Source organism: Leuciscus leuciscus, assembly GCF_965113295.1.
Source record: "Leuciscus leuciscus genome assembly, chromosome: 7".
NCBI lineage: Eukaryota > Metazoa > Chordata > Actinopteri > Cypriniformes > Leuciscidae > Leuciscus > Leuciscus leuciscus.
In genome coordinates this window covers 25,284,819-25,306,264 of record NC_138731.1, presented here as the reverse complement: position 1 = coordinate 25,306,264, position 21,446 = coordinate 25,284,819, and the positions used below count along the sequence as shown (strand labels likewise).

At 37.0% G+C, this 21,446-nt stretch overlaps 1 protein-coding gene and 1 long non-coding RNA gene across 4 annotated transcripts in view; one reads left to right on the top strand and one right to left on the bottom strand.

Annotated features, from left to right (window-relative positions):
* LOC309502963 overlaps positions 1-17,822 on the top strand; it is a 29,396-nt gene extending 11,574 nt beyond the window's left edge. The window contains exons 2-3 of the long non-coding RNA XR_014207441.1: positions 13,773-13,834; positions 17,176-17,822. This is a non-coding gene — a long non-coding RNA (uncharacterized lncRNA). The remainder of the gene's footprint in view (positions 1-13,772; positions 13,835-17,175) is intronic.
* dgkg (diacylglycerol kinase, gamma) overlaps positions 1-21,446 on the bottom strand; it is a 121,635-nt gene that overhangs the window by 10,407 nt on the left and 89,782 nt on the right. For all 3 annotated transcript variants that reach the window (XR_014207435.1, XM_082175587.1, XM_082175588.1), the window contains exons 21-24: positions 18,907-18,997; positions 17,061-17,262; positions 1,536-1,656; positions 669-729 (exon numbers count right to left, since the gene is read on the bottom strand). Coding sequence is in view for 2 of the 3 variants with exons in the window: in XM_082175587.1 (XP_082031713.1) it covers positions 669-729; positions 1,536-1,656; positions 17,061-17,262; positions 18,907-18,997 (475 nt within the window). In the remaining variant the exon portion in view is untranslated. The remainder of the gene's footprint in view (positions 1-668; positions 730-1,535; positions 1,657-17,060; positions 17,263-18,906; positions 18,998-21,446) is intronic.

Sequence of the window (21,446 nt, the reverse complement as noted above, 5' to 3'; positions counted from 1 at the left end):
AAACCAGAAAAGATTTTCACGTGAAAGAAGGCGGAGCCTCTGTGCACACCTTCCTACGGCTTCCTTTAGCAGCCGGAGCGAACTTTTCCGGGAAGTTCGCTTTGGTAAGCTGTTTCGAACTCCCAAAACTCCCAGCATGATTTTGTTCGAAATTACGTCATAGCAGTTCGTTTTTCGATTTCGCTTGAAGTATATTGGGGCCTTTACCATTTGATGTCATATTTCATGTCATTTAGTTGATCTAAAACCTAACATCTACACCCAATCCCTCTTGAAAAGTTGGTCTGGAGTACTTTCAGTTTAACATTCAGGTTCAAATTGTGCGATGTATAGTTTGCATATTTAAAATAGAGAACAAAACTGGTATCTTTTCCTTCCCAGTGTTAACTAGACAAGTAACAGAGAAGTCACTTTCAAACCAAGTAGATTTCTGTTGGTCAATGTGGCGAATCTGCGTGACTCGTTTTAAAACTCGTTGAAAAATCTGTGTGGGGAAATCTTTTGCCCCGATTGTTTGGATTCCTATCGAAATTACTGGATTTTGCCCACAGAAATTAATAATGTAGTGTCATAATGTGTCAGAAAAATTGTCTGGTATGGGTCATGAAAGAGTGTGTTTCAGACATTCAAATAAAACTGTTAATGAAAGCAAAATCAAATGAGCTGACCGTGCATGGAGGCTGCATCCACGGTTCTCCATCGATCTGCATGGGCAGCAGCCGGGACGTCCTGCGGACATAGAGACAAGAACAGAGAAAGAAAGACAGAGCTGTTACGGGTCAGGTCATTGACCAGGCAGACCGCGGGCACGAGGCTCCTATACAACACTTTTCCTGGACGGCTCTGAACACTGTGCTCTTTGTTCCCACAGCCCCATTCCCAGCCAGGCCCCTTACTCTCTAAACTAACACACTCACACAGTTCAGCACCTCCATCTCCATATACACACAGTTACAAAAAGTTAGTTTAGTCTTTTCAGAAGGGCCACTACGAGTTAAAGCAACACAGCATGGGAGAATGACAATGATGAATGCCCTATTAATGCAGATTACGGAAAGTATTAGGCCATCGGCAGACTATCCTGTGTACAGGTGAGGAAACAGCAGTGAAAATTGCGAATAACCACCTCGCTTCAATTCAGCACTAACTGTTGAGGTCATTATGAGTGTTTAATGGAGCGTAGCAAGCTGGGCAACACAAACTTGTGAACTAGCACCTCAGACGTGATGAGTCTCCACTGGTTCATTAGCATACGTCAGGACTGAGCAGTGTGTGTGTTTAGACATGCTACAAACATCATTATTCATCAGTACGAGCAGTCCAGAATGTTAGAGCTGTTGGCAAAGCGAGTGACAGCGGGTCAAAGGTCTGATTTACTAGCCGCACTGGCCAAGATAGGACGTCCTGCTGAGGGGGAGGGGGAATAGAGAGACGTTTCAGAGTCATGGACACGAGAAGTCAGAGTGTTTGTCTATGAGTTGGACAAATACTGAACTCTTAGTCAATGTGTATGTGGACGGGCATGAACTACTGACCTGATGGTGACACTAGAACACTGTGCAAGGCGCCGCCCAGCGCTCTTGAGACCCGTGTATATCTGACCCATCTCGATGGCTCCCTCCAAACCAACCACCTCCAGAAGCTGATCACTCAGATCTGTTTAGCCGGAGAGGAACAGACAGATAGATTCTTAGCTGTTTCATTTAAGTATCAACGTTTTCTCAGATCTAGTGGTCAGATCTTTCTCAATATCTAGGGATATTTATTTATTTATTTCAGGTTTATTTAACAGGGACAATGCACACTAATAATACATAATTAAATGTACAGAGTGCCAGAATTAGCCCAAAGGCTATTTTACATCTGCTGTCCCTGGACAGATCTTAATATAGTGATTTATTATTAGTTAATATGGATGGCGTAACTCAGATAATTTGGTCTTCGAAGAATTTGATGTGAAATAACTGAGTTCATAATGAAATCTTTTGATTGCAGCACAGTTTGTGACATCATTAAAGGGTTAGTTCACCCAAACATTTTAATTCTGTCATCATTTACTCATCCTTATGTCATTCCAAACCTGTTATGTTCACATATAAACATTGATCACTGAACATACATAGAGCACAACAAATAAGGTCAAAACAAACAAACATAAAACCCTCAAGCATATTTCATTGACGCACATGAACAAACCACTTTGCTTCTTGTATGTCAAGCACGTTTGAGCTTCTGTTTACTATATTTGATGTGCTCTATGTATGTGTGTTGATCAATGTTTATATGTGAAAAAAAAGTTTAAATGAAATCTGTTCATCATATAAAGCAATTTTTTTCTCCTCAGAGGACTCAATTCATGTGGATTTCATATTCGTTCCCTTAATTAACTTTTTGAACAAAAGTTTAGGTTTCATGAACTTTTAATAGAGGAATATAAATTTCTGAGGATTTATTAAAAATATCTTCATTTGTGATTTGAGGATGAACAAAAGTCTTATGGGTTTGGAACGACATGAAGGTGAGAATATGACCAAAATGTCACAATATCTAAGATCTCCTCTGAAACTCCAAAGGAGACACATTCTGAGAATACTGGGGTATTTTTCTCACTGCGAACAATATGAGAACCAAGATGTAGGGGCAAAGACTCAATTCATTAGAAGTGATCTCTCATTGCTGTCTAGGAAAACAACTGTGATATTAAAGAACCTAGAGATATAATTTACTTTCTTATAGGAAAGGAAGAACAGGAGAATCATATAGAAATATCTAAATAGCATCTTAAATAGAAAAACATATCAATAGCAAACTCTAATTGGAAAGTAAAACTGCATTTAGGTGGTAGTTTGAGAAATAAGCATAGAAAATGAGCATAGAACTAGAGGAGAAAAGACATTGAGGTCCCCTCTAGTTCTTAAGCCTAGTAGCCTAGGATTTAGTAAATGCTTGTGGAACATTGTTATCCCTTTACTCACTCATTAACTTTCTCTCACACACACTGGGTCATGGCAGCAAGTGTCCCATATGCACGGACACACACACACACACACACACACACACACACACACACACACACACACACACACACACACACACACACACACGCACGCGCACACGCGCACACGAGGGAATGACTATATGTCTGTTGCAGAGTAGGAGAATCAGGCACACTAAATTAGTGATTTATAAAAGCCTCTTTATTTCAAAGAAAGCCACCTGGGTCATTTATTTATATATTTATAACTATTATAGTTTATATTAATATTTTGAATTCGCTTTTATTTTATATTTATATTTCGTAGTTGCATTTTTAGTCATTTTGTTTTAGTAACTTTGTACTTTTGTACTTTTTAATTAGCCTACTACTATTTAGTTGTAATTTATTTTCATTTCAAGTTTAGTTTTAATTCAGTTTAAGCTTTCCATTTAGTTATTTAGTGCTTCAACTTCAACTTATTAAGTTGCCAAGGCAACATTTCAAATTTTCTTACATTTTTCCCATCAAATTTTTATTTCAATTTAATTTCACCTTTATTTCAAATAGTCTTTCCCTAAACTTTGTGATTAGAGTTCTTGCTGGAACATATGGGTTCCATTGTAACAAGTGTGACAACCTGGGGAACCCCAAATTGTGCTAAATATATGGACGAAAAGCCACAAAACTTTAATTCTGACATGTTCTGAGAACCATGTCCTGTGTTCATTTGCAAATTAGAAGCGATTAAAATGAGAGTTTACTAACGCTACAAGACTGAGAAATCATTCAAGAAAATTAGGTACTCTATGCTACTACCCAGCAGTCCAAAAGACCATGTAGTACAAATCTCTTTTCACTTTCACACTCCATCCATTCCAAAATTTGACCCACATTCCTGGCTAATCAGTGAAAGCTCTAGCTATCTGTTCAATGTATCAGTGCATAACATCCACACAACCCAGAATTCATCATAAGTTCAAGCCAAATATTCACCATACGGAGCGATCAGTCAAAGAGATGTTCCAATTTTACTCGTTGGGTCCGCCTATAAAAAAGCTCATCCAGACTATTATTAACAAAAAGGTCTCTAATGTGTGACATGCACTTAAAAGCACAGCTGCAGAGTCCAGACAGGCAGCGATGGTGTGTTTAGATGAGGCTGTATGCTGTTTAACTCACTGTAAACATTGTTAATAATTTCACAATGTCACACTTTTGCAACCCGACAGGAAACTGTCGCCTGGCTTATTCTTGTCCTAGATAGAGACTTGCGCAAGAACAATGATGCAAGTTTGAGCTCCAGAGTACATCACACCCGATGCTGACCAGACAGAAATACCATCCAAATTGGACAGTGTTTGACTTTTGGTTACAATGAAAGGTCAAAATATTAAAAATACTAATTTTATTTTGGCAAAACTTTACAAGGTTAAACATCTTACCGTTAGTTAATAAATACTTATATATTAGTGTATATGCAAAAGCCTCTAAGTGCCATCTGAAATTTTCTTCTAGAATGATAATTTTTATCAAGCTTGTATAATTAAGTTCAGAATTTCACTTAAATGACAATTCATAGGTAATTTCCATTGCCATTTAAGTGAAATTACTGAACTTAAATATACGAGCTTCATAAAAATGATCATTCTATAAGAAAATTTCAGATGGCACTTAGAGGCTTTTGTATCTGAACTCTTCATATATATATATATATATAGATAGATAGATAGATAGATAGATAGATAGATAGATAGATAGATAGATATAGATATATACAGTACGTATATATAACAAACAATAAAACAAAAAAACTTTTACAGCATTTCTATAGGTTAATGATAATGTATGAATATACTATTATCGCTGTTATTTCATGAAATTGTATGCATTAACTAATGTTAACAAATTTAATATATTGTAAACTGCAATCAATAGTCATGCAGAAAGTACAAATTCTGTTCCAGAAAAAAAATCTGCTGTCTGTTAACAGTAAAATCGAGAATTAACCCAGACATTTGAAACATTTTAATATAAAAGGTCAGGTCTCTTGAAACCAGTACAAACTACACGTTGAAATGGGAAAAATCCGTCCCTGATTTCGGTGTTACTGATACTGTAGGTTAAGATAATAAATTCAGCAGCTGTGAATATTGCATTTACGCAGGGAGCAAGTTAGTGAGTCATTGTCAAGCTTAAATATTTCACAGAGCAAATTTCACGGCACATATCACAAAACTTGTCCTCGGTGAACATGGCCAACTTCTAAACTGTGCTTAGTACACTCCAGGAACGCCTACTCGCTCAACAAGGACTTCTGTGAGTAACTTCACTACATTTCATTGAGCAGAGGACAACATGAGTCGAAATCTGCTAAGAGATCATTCAATTTAATAAATCATGTAAAATGTGTTCTCTTTTTTTTTTGAAAAATTAAACAACATTTTACCAAACTCTGATAACTGCCTTAATTTTTAAAAAGATAGTGATCAAACTACATTCTATAAAAATCACCTGTCAAGTTTATAATATACTGTATATTACATCAGTCAAATTGGACTATTTCTTTAATCACTTATTTAATAGTTCATCTATTGCCAAAATGATAAAAAAAAGATCCAAGAAAAGAAAATTATTGAAAATATTCAAATCAGGAATATCAGAAACAGAATGGGTAGTTTGAGCACACAAAAATGTCCGTCAAAAACCAACATGTTGAACAATTTTTTCAGTTGGATCGGCGTTGATTCTCTTTAGCATGCAGTGTGAAGTATTTCACTCAGTTCCTTGATTGTTCCGATTCAATTTCAGCGAGTGAAGAACAAATTTATATTCACGTGCGTTATGTATTATGCACGCTATCTTCTCTGACAGACAGCATTTTGAAGCTGCACAGGCCGCCATTTTCTCCAATAAGTGGTTTTGATGCACAAAGCTGTTTTTATTGTCTCTTATAACAAAATATTTTTCTAAACCAATGAAAATTCAGATCCTGTTGTAAATAATAGTGAAAAATAAGACGGCCATCCAATTATTACCCCTTAGCAGATTTTGACTCATAGCAAATTCTCCAAATGTTATCAATAATTTTACATTTTTAGCAAAAACTAGTCTTTAAATGGCTTTTGTGTCCCAAGGCTCTGAATACTGCCGTGCAATAGTTTTCAGCATGTGGTATGACCTGTGAATCTCTTTTGTTGAGTCATGACCTGGCTGAAGAGAAAAAGCTGCCTGCCAGTGTTTATAAAGTGTTTATTGATTGATGAGAAGTGGAGAGGTCTGAACCTGCCTGACTGTGCAGCATTGCTGGGGGATGTTGTGACTCTCCTCCTCTGAAAGGTCAGACAGGAGAGGTCTGCTGAGAGGTGAACAAACCGTAGGCTTCGCATGGAGGGCTATGAAGTGCCTCAACAGAGAAATCCGTGCCTGCTGTCCTTTATCCACCTCCACAATTCTACTATTTGACAAGCATGTCAAAGATCTTGATGCTTTGTGAGCTCTATACATCTCATGAGTTTTTCCAGAAAGAATAATAGGATTGAGAGCTATAAGAAGAAAAGAAGGAGGTAAAGAGGGCAGATTAGGACTTCAGCACTCACGATATGAAATGACATGAGTGACAAACGGCTCCCTAACACCTAAAACTGCAACAATATTCACCCTCACACACATCTACATGGACTCTGCGTCTGCAGAACTCTGAGAATGCTAATTTGACAATTTTCTGCAAAATTCAAATAGTCGACATTGACTAAATTATATGTAGGCCTATTCCTGGTCTCTCGTGTATTTATTAAACATTTTTGGATAATTTAAATCTAGGGATGCAGTGATATTAAAATTCTGCCCGATACGGATAAGCTGATATAAATATCTATTATTTGCTGTTCTATTTTGTCTAAATAAATTGTCTAAAAAAATAAAAAAATAAAACAGTAGAAACTAAAATTTGACAAAAAAATAGGTCAGTTGTTTTAAATGCAACAAATTAATTTATGCATTACAACGTTGTAATTTACAGTATGAACAATGGATGTTCATTTTGAGATTTGCAAAAAATTGCATTTAAGTGTGTTTTTAAATTATTAGGCCGTGTGTCACCATAGCGTATTTAGCCAGCTGAAGACTCTAGGCACTCCGGTGAAAATGCCTAACTTAGCTGTGGGCGCTTGAGAGTGGGGTTTTTTTTTTTTCAGTTGAGACGCTTTGCTTGCTATGATATGGAATATACACTGAAGTGTTTCTCATTTCGCACATATATTGTTTCTGTGCTGTTTCTATATAAAAATGTTGACACAATGTAAATGATTTGCTCTGGCTCTTGTTTTAAATTATTTTGTTCCGTTATAATGCTTGTTGTTGTCATCTGTTGACGTTGTACAAGCAGAATGTGGCGGTTGGTCAATGTGGAATTTGTCCCGCCCCTCCTCCATTGTGATTGGACAGCTGGGTAAAAAATGACAGTGATGAGCGCTGCGTTTTACCCAAAATTGAACATTCTTCAACTCTCGGCGACCGGTAAAACGTGAAGTAGACACTCAGCGTCTCGTTACGCTGCTGCCGTTTTAAAAATGTGGCACTCCCACTGAAAACAGTTGGAAAAATGCTAGTCTCTGGAAAAACGCTTTGGTGGACACACGGCCTTAGTGTTTTTTAAAGATGAACTTTAAAATCTAAATATAATAAGGATAATGAGCATAAACAATTAAATATCTAAATAAATAAATATATTTTTCTTTCTTTTTTGCAGAATAATATAGTCAACCAGTTATTATGAAAAATTCTGTAAATCACTTTAAAAAGACGAGTAATAATATATTCACATATGCTGTATGCTATATCCAACTGTGTATTTACTGTCAGGCTTTTGTTTTGTGGAGCAAACGTATTATTATCAAACACCCAGCCTCTTGTTCGTTGCCCCAAAAGCAGCAATAAAATAATAATAAAGAGAGGGAGGGGCAAAAATTGACGGGAGCCTTATTTTCCTCACGACACGAATGTTTCCCGCTCTGTCAGGTCTGGGCTTTCTTATTCCAGGCAGCGCATCACAGTGAGGCAGCGCTAAGAATAGCTCACAAACGCCTTCTTATGTAACCGTGTCAGAATGCATTGTGTGGAGGATATTAAGTCCTGGCTAAGCAGGGTCGTGTTGGAAGTATAGAACAAACGACAGTGATCTAAAAACAAATTACATGATCCACACAGTAGAAAGGAACTAAGTTTAGTTGATCACTGCCATTTACTTCAGTGGAAGCCCCTTCTCAGTCACCTGTAATTTCAGCTGAAATCATTCACTGAACACTACTGAGGTCAGCATACTCTTCAACACTGGCATTTTGAAACTCGCTCGCATTTTAGAAAGCAACAAAAAGTGAACCTGCATGTGAATCTCAAACTGTTCATCTCATATAATGACAAATATGAATCTAACTCTGAGTTGTTCCTGTTCACGGTCACCTTGCGCTTGCTGACCGAACTAGAGACCCGACACCCTGTAAAGCTGCTTTGTGACACTTACCATTAATAAAACTCTATATAAATGATGAATGGAATTAAACCTACAGCAGAAAGAGCCATGAAACCGGTTTATAAAGGAGCATCAGGACCCATCAATAGACAGAAAACTGAGGGGTCTGTGGGATGCCACATGGGTGAGGAGAGCAATTATTTATTGCGTTCTGGTTCCCTCTGGGCTGTGCTGTCCCTTTGGTGTCTTGGGCAAGTCGAAGAGAAGGCAGATGGTCAGAAGGAGCTGGAGAGGGTGCAGGAGCTGTGGTAGAGGTGCGGGGGTGGCCGGTCTCTTGGCACATGGACAAAGCATGAGAGCCACATCTCAGTGTTTACAGAGAGCAATCCACTGTCCACAGTATCAGCCCGTGTTACAACTCACGTTCACTCAGAATGAGCATTCCTGTACTACGACGTTACAGTTCTCTTGCATACTTCATTGGAAAGAGCTTCTTTTGCACTCTTTGCTACTATATTCCAAAGCTTTTCTATTTACTGCTTTCTAACACACTGTATTCCCAAGATCATCTTATGTACTCTTCACTGCATACTTTTCCCCTGAGATTTCCTTGTGTACTCTTCTCTAGCATCTCTGAGATCTTCAATTGCAAAGCTATTCTTATATACTCTTTTCTAGCATGTCATTCTCAGAACTCTTCCTGGTAAACATCATCTCTGAGATATTATTCACTCTTTACTATTATTCTATTTGATCAAGCTCTTATACTCTATGCTGAGTATGCTCAATATTCCAGATCTCTTTATGTACACTTTCCTAGCATTCTAGCATAGACTTTTTACTAAGACTTCTTTGGGGCTGTATTCGCAAAACATACTTATGAATAAAATTAGGACTTAAGAGTAAAACCACTATTTTCATCTTATTTTCTAAGTTAAAAAAAAGTTACGAATATTTTGTACTCCCAAAATACTCTTTAAAAGCAATAATTCACCCAAAGTAAAAAATTCGGATTAAATGAAAAGTTCATTTACTCACCCTTGTGTTGTTCCAAACGGTATGATTTTTTTTTCTTCCGTGCAGAACACAAAAGAATAAATTTTGAAGAATGCTCATAACCAAACAGTTTGGGTGACCATTGAATTCCGTTGTATTGAAAAAAAGGTTGAGTAAATGATGACAGAATTTTCATTTTTGGATGAACTATCGCTTTAAGAATGTTTTACCTTTTTTCTTAAGATTGTTCTTAAGACAAAACAAAAAGAATGTTCTCTCATTGTAAATAACTCATTAAAGCTCCAAATTGTCTAAAATAAACAAAGGTCGGATGTTTAATTCAATTTATTGGGTGGTTTCAAATATTAAGAACTCAGCATTAACTACATATAATACTAATACAAGATTTTACTTACACAATATAGCTAGTAATTTTTTTTTGTAATAATCAAAGTCATTAGCACATCTCAGAAAACCTTAAGTTGAAGAAAAAAAAAATCATGAGGGGCTTGCTACTTAAAAAGGGTTAATAGATGGGCAAATATATATATTGTTAAAGGGTCAGTGCATCCACAATTTACTCACCCTCAAGCCATCCTAGGTGTATATGACTTTCTTCTTTCAGCCAAACACAATCAAGTTATTTTAAATAATATCCTGGCTCTTCCAAGCTTTATAATGGGAGTGAATAGTACCTGAGATTTTGAAGTCCGAAAAAGTGCATTCATCCATCATAAAAGTAATCCATACAACTCCAGGGGGTTAAAAAAGGTCTTTTGAAGCGAAGCAATGCGTTTGTGTAAGAAAAAACGTCCATATTTATAACTTTAATCACGAGCTTCCACTAACATTTGTCCGCGAGTTCATGAGAGAGTCGAGTTCCGGCTTATGACATATGATGTAGGATGCTGGAGTAGCGTAAGCTTAGGTGAGAGTAGACGCCTCTCTCGGTTCAAACAAATAGGGCTAGGCAACAAACTCAAGCTCCTCTGATATTTCCCTATTTGCCCCAGACCGAGGGAGATTGACCGTCATCTTGAACTTCTTCCATTTTCTAATAGTTGCGCCAACAGTTGTTGCCTTCTCACCAAGCTGCTTGCCGATTGTCTTGTAGCCCATCCCAGCCTTGTGCAGGTCTACAATTTTATCCCTGATGTCCTTACACAGCTCTCTGGTCTTGGCCATTGTGGAGAGGTTGGAGTCTGTTTGATTGAGTGTGTGGACAGGTGTCTTTTATACAGGTAACGAGTTCAAACAGGTGCAGTTAATACAGGTAATGAGTGGAGAACAGGAGGGCTTCTTAAAGAAAAACTAACAGGTCTGTGAGAGCCGGAATTCTTACTGGTTGGTAGGTGATCAATTACTATTACCTTTCTGGATTGTTGTTTTAGATTCCGTCTCTCACAGTTGAAGTGTACCTATGATCAAAATGACAGACCTCTACATGCTTTGTAAGTAGGAAAACCTGCAAAATCGGCAGTGTATCAAATACTTGTTCTCCCACTGTACATCTAGGATGGCTGGAGGGTGAGTAAATTATGGGATAATTAAATTTTTGGGTGAACTAACCTTTTTAATTAAATTAACCTACTTTTAGATTTACCAGTGTAAAGTTGAATTTACGGCATTAAAAAAAGGCAAACTCATGAGTAAGATAGTAAATAATCTGTCATTTTATCCCTACGATAAAATTAATTACATTGTTCTTAAACGAATATGTGAAAAACATTTCTCAACATTCTCATAAATATCTTAGAATTTCTCTTTTTTTGACTTTTTTCTTAAGATTTTTGTGAACACGACCCCTTCTGCACTCTTTATTGAGTATGTTCTCTTTAACTCCAGCCCTGCTCTATTTATACAACATACTCCTCATGACATACTTCCTTCCCATTCTTCTATTCAATAGAGCCGTTCTCATTATGTCAGTATTGTGACATGTCTTAAAACAGTCTCACACCACAGCAGACATTTACGACGAGCTCAAATGAACGATAGGTGTTAATTTTTACATTGTTTAGCATTTCATGACTTGTCATGACTCACATACCGGGGTGGGTGTTGTTCAATGAGAGCCCTACTGATAGTCTGCCACACTGCTCAGGCTCTCCTCATCATCACACACTCACTGTACGGATGCGCTCCGTTCACTGGCGTTCTGCATGCAAAAGAGCTCGCCAGTCTCCCAACCTCTGTTCCCATGCCATTCACAAACAAAGCTCCTCTCACAAAGCAGGCCAACAATCACAGCTCTCATGACGCAGATCATGGGAAAGGGCCTCTTGGGCCAGAAACATCTTCAATGATTTTGAACCCCTGAGGGGTGAGAGCCACTCTTCAGACGTCCATCACTCTTGCTAAAGCGAGAGCGAAGCCGTCGATTGGCTTTTTTGGCCACTGATCGAGGATGCTGAGCCACAGTGGAAAGCGTCCCTTTCGTCCACTGAGTCACCGTGTTCCCACAATGCTCTATGGGTGGAGAGTTTTACTTCTATTTCTGTCATGTGTGACGGGAGTGAGGAAATACAACACAAATCATTCGCTCTGTGTTTACGAGGTTCAGAGTGTGTGTACGTGTGTGTTTTTGTTTGTGGGATGTAACAATGAATGGCACCAGTGCCCTGAAATAGCCAGCAACATGAGGCAGTGTGCGGCAAGATCGCAGTGGGAAGGGTGGAGCGACTTGTGTACAAGCCATAAAGAGAAAGAAAGAGGAGAGTTAAAGGGTGTGGGAAGCAGGTGAAAGGACAAAATGTCCCTCTGTGACCCTGAAATAAAGAGAGGAAAAAGGAAGAGCCGATTTGAGATAAGAGATGTGGAAATGCTGCCTACTACACAAATACTGCTTCATTATTTCAGATATTCCTGAAATATACAAACATGAAAAAAAAAAAATGGAAAAAAAGTCCTGTACATTTTGATTGTCTAATTTATTTATAAATTTTTGGCAGAAAGGCATTGTGATTAAGCAACTTTTGCATGCTCATTTCATGTTATACTTATGTTTAACTCATTATCATCATAATGATCAATCTCGTACAGTATGTTAATTCTACAACTCTTCAATGAGGCATGCTTACTAGAATATAGGCTACACTACCATTGAAAATTCAGTTCGATTTTTTATATATTTTCATTCAGCAAGGATGCATTAAATGATCAAAAGTGACAGTAAAGACCATTTCAAGTAAATACTGTTCTGTTGAAAATTCTACTCAAAAAAAATAAAAAAATAAATGCACCACGGTTTCCACAAAAATATTAAGCTGCACAACCATTTTCAACAATGATAATAATAAGAATTGATTCTTGATCACTAAATCATCATATTAGAATGATTTCTGAAGGATCATGTGACACTGAAGACTGGAGGAATGATGCTTAAAATTCAGCTTAGCCATCACAGACATTTAAAAAAAAATTAAAAATAGAAAACAGTTATTTTAAAATGTAATATTATTTTACAATATTACCACTTATATTGTATTTTGATTGAATAATCCCCCGTTGCTGATCATAGGGGACTTTATGCATTTACACTATTACTGTTACACTAAAGCTGCCAATCATACATTTTTAGAAAAAGGTTTTTTCATTTGCCTAATAATGCTTCCATTAAAGTTTGATAGAAAAGATGATACCAACAAAAATAAAATATTACACTATATAAATATAATAAATATTTATAATTTATATAAAAAACAAAAATGTAATAACAAAAAAAAAAAAGTGTAGTCGAACACTAGTACCTAAATATAACTTATTTATATTTAGTTATTATTTATTTTTTTACCTCCACCACTCTACAATTTCCAGGGCGCTCCAGAAAAGATTCAGTGCTACAGGTCTGATAACACTCCTGCTATTACAACAGTCAAATGCAGGCATCAATTAGGACCTGAGTCATGTGCAAATTGTTGTGTAGAGCGAGTGAGAGGAATTCTCTATTCATATAAACCTCAAAATACACTCTATAGAGAGGTGGAGATGAGGTCATGATCTTACAACTGTAAACAGCAAGTCATGTAACCCGTGCCATCTAAACATGTGGAGCGAGTCGGCATCACCTACATGACTGTTGAGTTCTCAGAAACCCCGTAGCACTTATTGCTTCATGCAGATGAATGGACTAACTAACTAACTAACTTACTAAGTTACCAACAGAGTGATCATAGTTACTTTAGATAGGATGTGGCTACAGAGCTCTACTGTATGTGCTGTATATGCAGTGCTTGAGTATTTGCGCCTGAAGGCCAGTTAAAGATTACTGATATTAGTCACACTGCTCACAGCAGCCCACTCTCTCTCTCTCTCTCTCTCATTCTCTTTCAGCCCCTATACGCTGTTCCTCAGTTCAGGAGGGCCCGGAGGTCTCCATGGTAACATGGATTCATGTGAGTCAGTCAGTGGAGTACAGAAAAGCACACACAGAGAGAGAGAGAGAGTTGTAAATGTGAAGAGAACTGAAACCGACCAAAGAGAGAGAGAAGGAACAGGTGATGAACACACAGGTCATCGAAAATGACAGAGGTGCCTAAATACATCAGAAGGAATTTCAAAATCAAGATGCTGCTCTCGAAGGTCACAGCCATCAATTACTGACGTCAGCTAAAAAAAGAAAAGAAAAGGAAACAAAACAAAAACATCTCAAGGGTCATGATGACAAGAAACCCATATATGGGCTCTATTATGCGCTGTCATGCATATAAAAATAGTTTGTAAGCATGCACACTTTTGCACAAACAATCCCACTGGATGAAGCTGAGGGATGTATCTGGCATAGTCGCATTTACACTACCATTCAAAAGGGATCAATAATTTTTTTTAAGACTCATCAAGGACATTAAATTGATCAAAAGTGACAGTAAAGACATTTATAATGTTACAAAAGATTTCTATTTCAAATAAATTCTGTTCTTTTGAACTGTCTATTCATCAAAGTATCCTGAAAAAATAAATACATCACAACTTAAGCAGCACAACTGTTCTAAACATTAATAAGAACAATAATGAGAAATGTTTCTTGAGCAGCAAATCAGCATTTTAAAACATAAAAATAGAGAACAGTTATTTTTAAATTGTAATTATATGACTATTTTTACTGTTTTTTTGATCCAATAAATGTAGTCTTGGTGAGCATAAGAGATGTCTTTCAAAAAAAAATCTTACCAACCAAACGGACCAAATGGACTTTCATACCTACAATGTGAAACTGCCTCATTTAGCTCAGGGGTTTTCAACCTTTAATGAAACAGAGTCTCTCCACAAAGCCTCTCAACCAATACAAGGACAACCAGTCTAAAAGAGCTAGATTTTCTTATTACACCATTTTAAAAAATAAATAAAAGATTTTTGTAAACTGGATTAAAACTGGAGTGCAGTTCAGAGCCAGAGACGTACAGCCAGTCTAGATACCCCTTGTATATGACAAGTACCTTCACCTGGGATATAAATGTTCATTTCAAATTGAAAGAATTTTTATTTCCCTTTGACAAAACACATGCCTGGTGCTGAAGGCTGATTCACTGCCACCTGAAACAGCTGCTGCTGCTCTGTCCTTGGGAGTCACAGTCACATCCAAGCTCCGATCTCTTGACTGAGACAGCTGATGGTGACGCCAGAGGCCCGGAGGCTGGCGTCACAAGAGCTTTTGTGGTGACTTACCCTCCCTGAAGGACAGTCAGTAGGATGGTGACACCAGCCTCTGTGGGATCTGGAAAAGCTGCGGCTGCATTCTCAGTGAGGCGCTGACACAGATAGCGCTATCCCTAAATGATGATTAACACTGCTAATAGTGCTTCACACTCTGGGAAATGAACGCAGGAAGTCCCAAAACACAGTGAGACTGAACATCAGTGTTACGAGCAGCCGGAGAGGCTCCCGCTCATTAGCGATTGGTTAAAAGCTCCACGGCAGCTGTGAGTCAGAGCTGCATATGAAAAAGCTCCACATGGTGTGCTGATCAGGGTTTCTGCAGGGTTTGGTCAGTCAAATTTAAGACTTTTTAAGACCTTTTTATGACCATTATGATTGAAATTTATGACCTACACGAATTACGAAAAATCATTAAAATTCCTTTCAAAAGTTTTTTTTTTTAATTGACTTTCATTGAAAGTAACAAGATGTATTATTTAAATGCCTAAAGACAGCTCCAACGCCTTCTTACCCAGTGTGCAATATGCTTGATACTGATTATTTGCAACAGGCTTGAGCCAACTACTAAACACACCATCTTTGAGCCATGGCTCGTTAAATGTACACTTTCCCATTGTGATAGACCGGGAGATTTCAGTTAGGGCTGGGCAATATGGCCAAAAACAATTATCACGATAATTGTTTTATATTAGTCAATATCGATAATTATCACGATAAATGTCAAATCTTTATTTCTTTCAAGTTTAAAGGCAGACTGTTACTTCTAAGTGAAAGTTGTAGAAACCAGAGCTTTAATTGTGGTTTTAAACTAACTTTACTCTTTATTGTCAGAAAATATAATGACAAACACTTGCTAAAACAGGTGAACATTTCACAAATCTGAGGTAGGACATTCAAACATTTGTTATTTGTCCTTAACAAAATAAATATCTTTATTGGGAAAATAATTACTTAGTTTCTGCATGTGCTAATAGGGGCCAAGTCTTGAAACAGGTTTGTGTTGCCTAACTTTGATGGCACATATCTTCAGGAAATGTATGAAAAACAGTAGCCTAAATACATTATTAAATACTATAAATATTCCATTAGTCCTTTAGTACATTATCAGCACTAATAATCTAATAAAATTCAATATGTATATCCCACATGGTGCAGTTAATATTACTAGGCTAACGTTACAGTAAATCCATGATAAATGATGGGAGATTGTAGACGGAAAAGCCTTCAGACTGTATCGTTGTGCAGAGTTTCTCCTGTTGGTCAGCGCTGTTTAATCTGCCTTTAAACTGGTTTAAATCACTGAGACAGTGTGTTCTTCGCTGAATTCAAGCACTTCTCACTGGATCTTATGACCGAGACCGATCAGAGTAAACGCATCAGTTCTATTGAGCTCGCGCTGCGCTGCCGTTTGGACTTGGAGCCGAGCGGGTAAATGGTTCGTGTGGCGCGCGTTTCAAATGAGCGTTCCGCTTTTGGCGCATTTAACCTGTGCATTTAACATTATGCCGCCAGCGCATTTTCAGGCCAGGGGGAAAAAGCAATGGTAGAACCAACGAATGAACGAGCATATCAATTTAAGACGTGGCTAAATGAAATTTATGACCTTGTATGGAAAATCCGGACGTTTTTATGACTTTTTATGGCCTAAAATTCTGATGATTAAATTTAAGACGTTTTATGACTTTTTATGACTCCGCGGAAACCCTGGCTGATCTACCGAAGACGGCCAGTAATTCGAATTTTATTACAAGTGGCAGGAAATCAGAGGTTTCGGTCAATTTTCGTCATCAGCACTTAAATGTACTACAATGAAACAACAGCTGTACAACAACACCAGAAGCAAAAGCTGAATTTAAAAAGGATGCTGTGATAATTTCCCTGCTATATATAGAGATTTGGTTGTACAAACATTTCAGGAGCAACCCAGGTCTTATTCAGTGGTTTACGTCCTAAAGTCTGACTTACCTTGCACACAAAACTTGAGCTCCTTGGCATCGGTGACAGTGCTGCCAGTCATTCTCTCTGGCACTTTCTTACTCATGCGATTGTAATTCCGTCTTTTCTTGGACTCGCCCCACAGGTTGGAGCCCCCGTGCATGCTGGGAATATTGAGCACAGCGATACCCTCCAGAGCCGTGCTGCTGAGATCCAAGATGATGCCATCACACTGGGACAGAAACAGAGAAAACAGAAAATGTTGAACATTTCTTGACTGAAAAAATCTGCAAAAAATAAGCCTCTTATGCTCTTATATAAAGTCCCATATGCTCACCAAGGCTGCATTTATTTAAACAAAAATACAGTAAAACATTAATATTGTTAAATATTACTAAAATGTAAAATGACCAGTATTTAATTTTAATATATATTTATTAATATGTAATTAATTCCTATGATGGCAAAGCTGAGTTTTCAACAACCATTGCTTCAGTCTTCAGTGTCACATGATCCTTCAGATATCATTCTAAAATGCTGATTTTCTGCTTAAGAAACATTTCTTATTATTATCAATGCTGGAATCAGCTGTGCTGCTTAATATTTTTGTGCAAACAATGATAAAAAGGATTCTTTATTGAATAGAAAGTTCAAAAGAACAGCATTTATTTGAAATAGAAATCTTTTGTAACATTATAAATGTCTTTACTGTTACTTTTGATCAATTTAATGCACCCTTGTTGCTAAATACTGTATAAGAAAGAATAATAAAAGCAGTCGAGGCATGATAAACTGTATCCATGGTTTTAACTATTGGGATGGATGCATCAATAACAATCGCATTCCAGACATGAGAGATGTGAAAATGCCTGCCGGCGATCCAAAAATAGAAATGTTGTACAGTATTTTATGATGTCAGAGACCACCCTGAATCAAACCAAGGGCTTGAAAAGGTACAGTGGAAAAGTACACAAACTTCAAAAGACGAATGCTGACACGTTTACGACATAATGAGATGCCTTGATCTGCTTGAGATCCCACACAAGAGTGGGAGAAAGAAACAGCATTTTTTTTCAAATGCAAATTCCTTAACTGCTGATGTTTTCATAGCTCTTCTAATTTCATAACAGTTGTGAAACATCAGCCTCTTCGGTCGGCATCAAAGTCCCTTTAAGGCAAGTCAGTTCACTTGGCGGCCATGTTGACAATGCCCCTTGGCAGCTTTTTTTTATGTAGGTAGTAAACATTCAAGTACGGCTCTTGTGTACCAGAATGGAAAAAAAATGAAATCTTGTTCAAATCCGTAATAAATTGCACAATAATCATATATTTGGCTCAAATCAAACTATCAAAAAGACGATTGCTTCTTTTAACTGAAAGGCAATTTATGGTTTCTCCAATTCATTATACAAGAGTGGTTAATTTTGCCTCTTTATAATATATCTGTCTTGATGACATATCAAGCAAACACTTTAGTAAATAATATTATATCAATTAAAAAAAAGAAATACTCCTCATTTTCAATCACATCATGCATTATTCATTATGTACATCTAACCACAGGCACAAACTGGCCAGTGTGCAACTTTCACATGATGGGAATGCTGTCAACAGAGGTCATCTGCCACTGTTTGCTTTCAGACAGACGTTCTGACGTGTTCCCTCAACATTGACTGCGTAAGAGCTGGCTGAGGTTTACTGTAGATACTGTAGCCAGCTGCATTAATGAATCTCAGTTTGTTGAAGGAAGTGTTCAGTGGTCATACTGACCCGATACACAGTTAAAAGACTGTGAATGTGGCTGTATATAATTACAACATTTAAGTAAAACAAGTAAAACAGGGCACTATTGATGGGCTAAATGTCCTGGACTCACCTCCACCTCAATGGTTTCGTTCAGCTTTTTACAAGTGGCTGAGATGGTCTCTGTGGTGCCAAATTCAAAGTACCACAACTTGTTTTTCATCCTGAAGAGAGAGAGAACAAAAATAGTTAAAAGTTAAACAAAGAATTTAAACAACAGGATTGCTCTGTGGAATATTCTGTGCATGCGCAGGGACGTCTGCACATTGAATTACACTGTATTAAACTAATGGGGACATTGAATATAAAAAAATAATGAATATTCATGAATAATAATTACATTATGCATAAATAAGTAACCATCTTTTATGGTTCTGATAAATCAATAATATACAGGTGCATTCCAAATTATTCAACCCCCCTAGAGACTGTAGTAATTTACAAATGTAAGCTTTTCTAAAGATCCAGTGTTCTTTAAAAAAATATATATATATTTTTTTTTATTTTTGCCTTAACAGTTTAGTGGCAAATTAAATGTGATAATGTCAATATATAAAGTAATCCTTTCAACTTATAGGATTTTTTTGCAATACAGCTATGTCATAATTGTTCAACCCCTATTCAACGCTACTGTTTTAAGTCACTAATTTGTATGGTATGGTACGAAACTTTGTTAAAACACTAAAGAGCCTTTGTAAACTCTATAACAAAACAGAATTAGCTTGTGCTGTTACACATCCATACATTTAGCCCATGCATGTGCTAAAGTTTCATAGCAAAAACGGCCAAGTCAAAAGAGTCCTCACAAAAGCTATAGAACAATTGTTTTATTGCATTAGAAAGTCTATGGCTACAAGAAGATTTCCAAAACACTAAAAGTTCACACTGGACAAGCATGACCTTCATGTTGAGACATCTTGCTGAATGCCACTCTTGAACAAGAAAAACACAAAAGGCTCACTTGAATAAGCTAAAATTCATATGGATAGATAGACCTATGGAATTCTGAAAGAATGTTTTATAGAGTGATGAGACCAAACTGGAACTTTGTGGACCCATGGATCAGCAGTGTGTCTGGTGCAAAAAAGGCAAAGCTGGAAATCTTGACTGTATGAAGGACATCATGAATTCTTTGAAGTATCAAGCCATTTTGGCAAAGATGGTGATGCCTTCGGTGCAGAGACTGAAGCTTGATGATCTCTGGACTTTCCTGCAGGACAGCCGTCACAAAGTATACATCCAAATCTACTGAAGCTTGGTTCAGGGATCAGTCGTGGAATATTATTGAGTGGCCTGTACAGTCTTAAGATTTAAGTCTCATTGAAAATATTTTGTGGAATTTGAAGAAAGAAGTTGGTAACTTGAAAACTAAAGATTATCAGTGATCTGGAAGCTTTTTCAAGAGAGGAATGGGGCAAGATTGCAGTAGAGAGGTGACAGAAGCTTCTGAGCACTTACGCGTTTATATTGGAGGTTATTAAGAATAAAAGATTCTGCACAAAATTTGACTTTTGGGGGTAGAATAATTTTGTACATGAATGTTTAGAGCCAATTAGATTTTTTTTTCTTCAATTTTCATCAACTTCACGTTCTCAGAATCACTCAAATGTGTATTAAAGGGATAGTTCCATTAAAAAATGTCCTGGCTCTTCCAAGCTTTATAATGGCCGTGTGGAGCACTTTTATGATGGATAGATGCACTTTTATGGACTTCAAAACAGAAACAGCCATTCAGTGCCTTTATAAAGCTTGGAAGAGCCAGGACATTTTTTAATATAACTCCAATTGTATTCGTCTGAAAGAACAGAAGAAAGTCATATACACCTAGGATGACTGGAGGGTGAGTAAATCATGGGCTGATTTTCATTTTATGGAAAAAAAATACTATGGAAGTCAACTGCTACTGTCAACTGTTTGATTACCAACATTCTTTAAAATATCATCTTTTGTGTTCAGCAAAACTCAAACAGGTTCGGAACAACAAGAGGGTGAGTAAATAATGACAACATTTTTGGGAGACCTATCCCTTTAATAAAAGTTCTATAATAGTTTACTGATGCCTTTGTTAAACTGTTTTCATAAAAAGAAAATTGTTCTCGGCAGCAAAATGGTCAAGAGGGTTGAATCATTTGTATTGCAACTGTATGTAATGTTTTAACTTGGATAACATTTGTACAGTATTTGCTAATTTTAAGTCAAAACTGAAATGTTAACATGGCAAAAAGCGGACACCTGTGCGTCTAAATGTTCTTAGATGACCTCAAAAGAGTAATTTACAAATTAATAATAGTGCACAACATGATTTAGAACTCAACAATCACAAGCTAAGTCATAATGAACACAAGACAGAAATGATGACTCGATGTGCAGCTGTTCTATCATTGGAACAACAAACAAGTTTGCGTTTACACACCCCAATGTTAATGCTGGCGTGAAAATAAATATTATGGGATGAACAGAGCCTTGGGCTGTCAACGGATAAAAGACAACTGCTCTCTGATCTAACTCTGATCAAAAATATACTTCATTTGCAACCGCACATAACATGAATTTACAAAAATTTTGTTAGGTTTAGTAGTGGAATTATTATTTAAAGCATCACATTTTTACTAT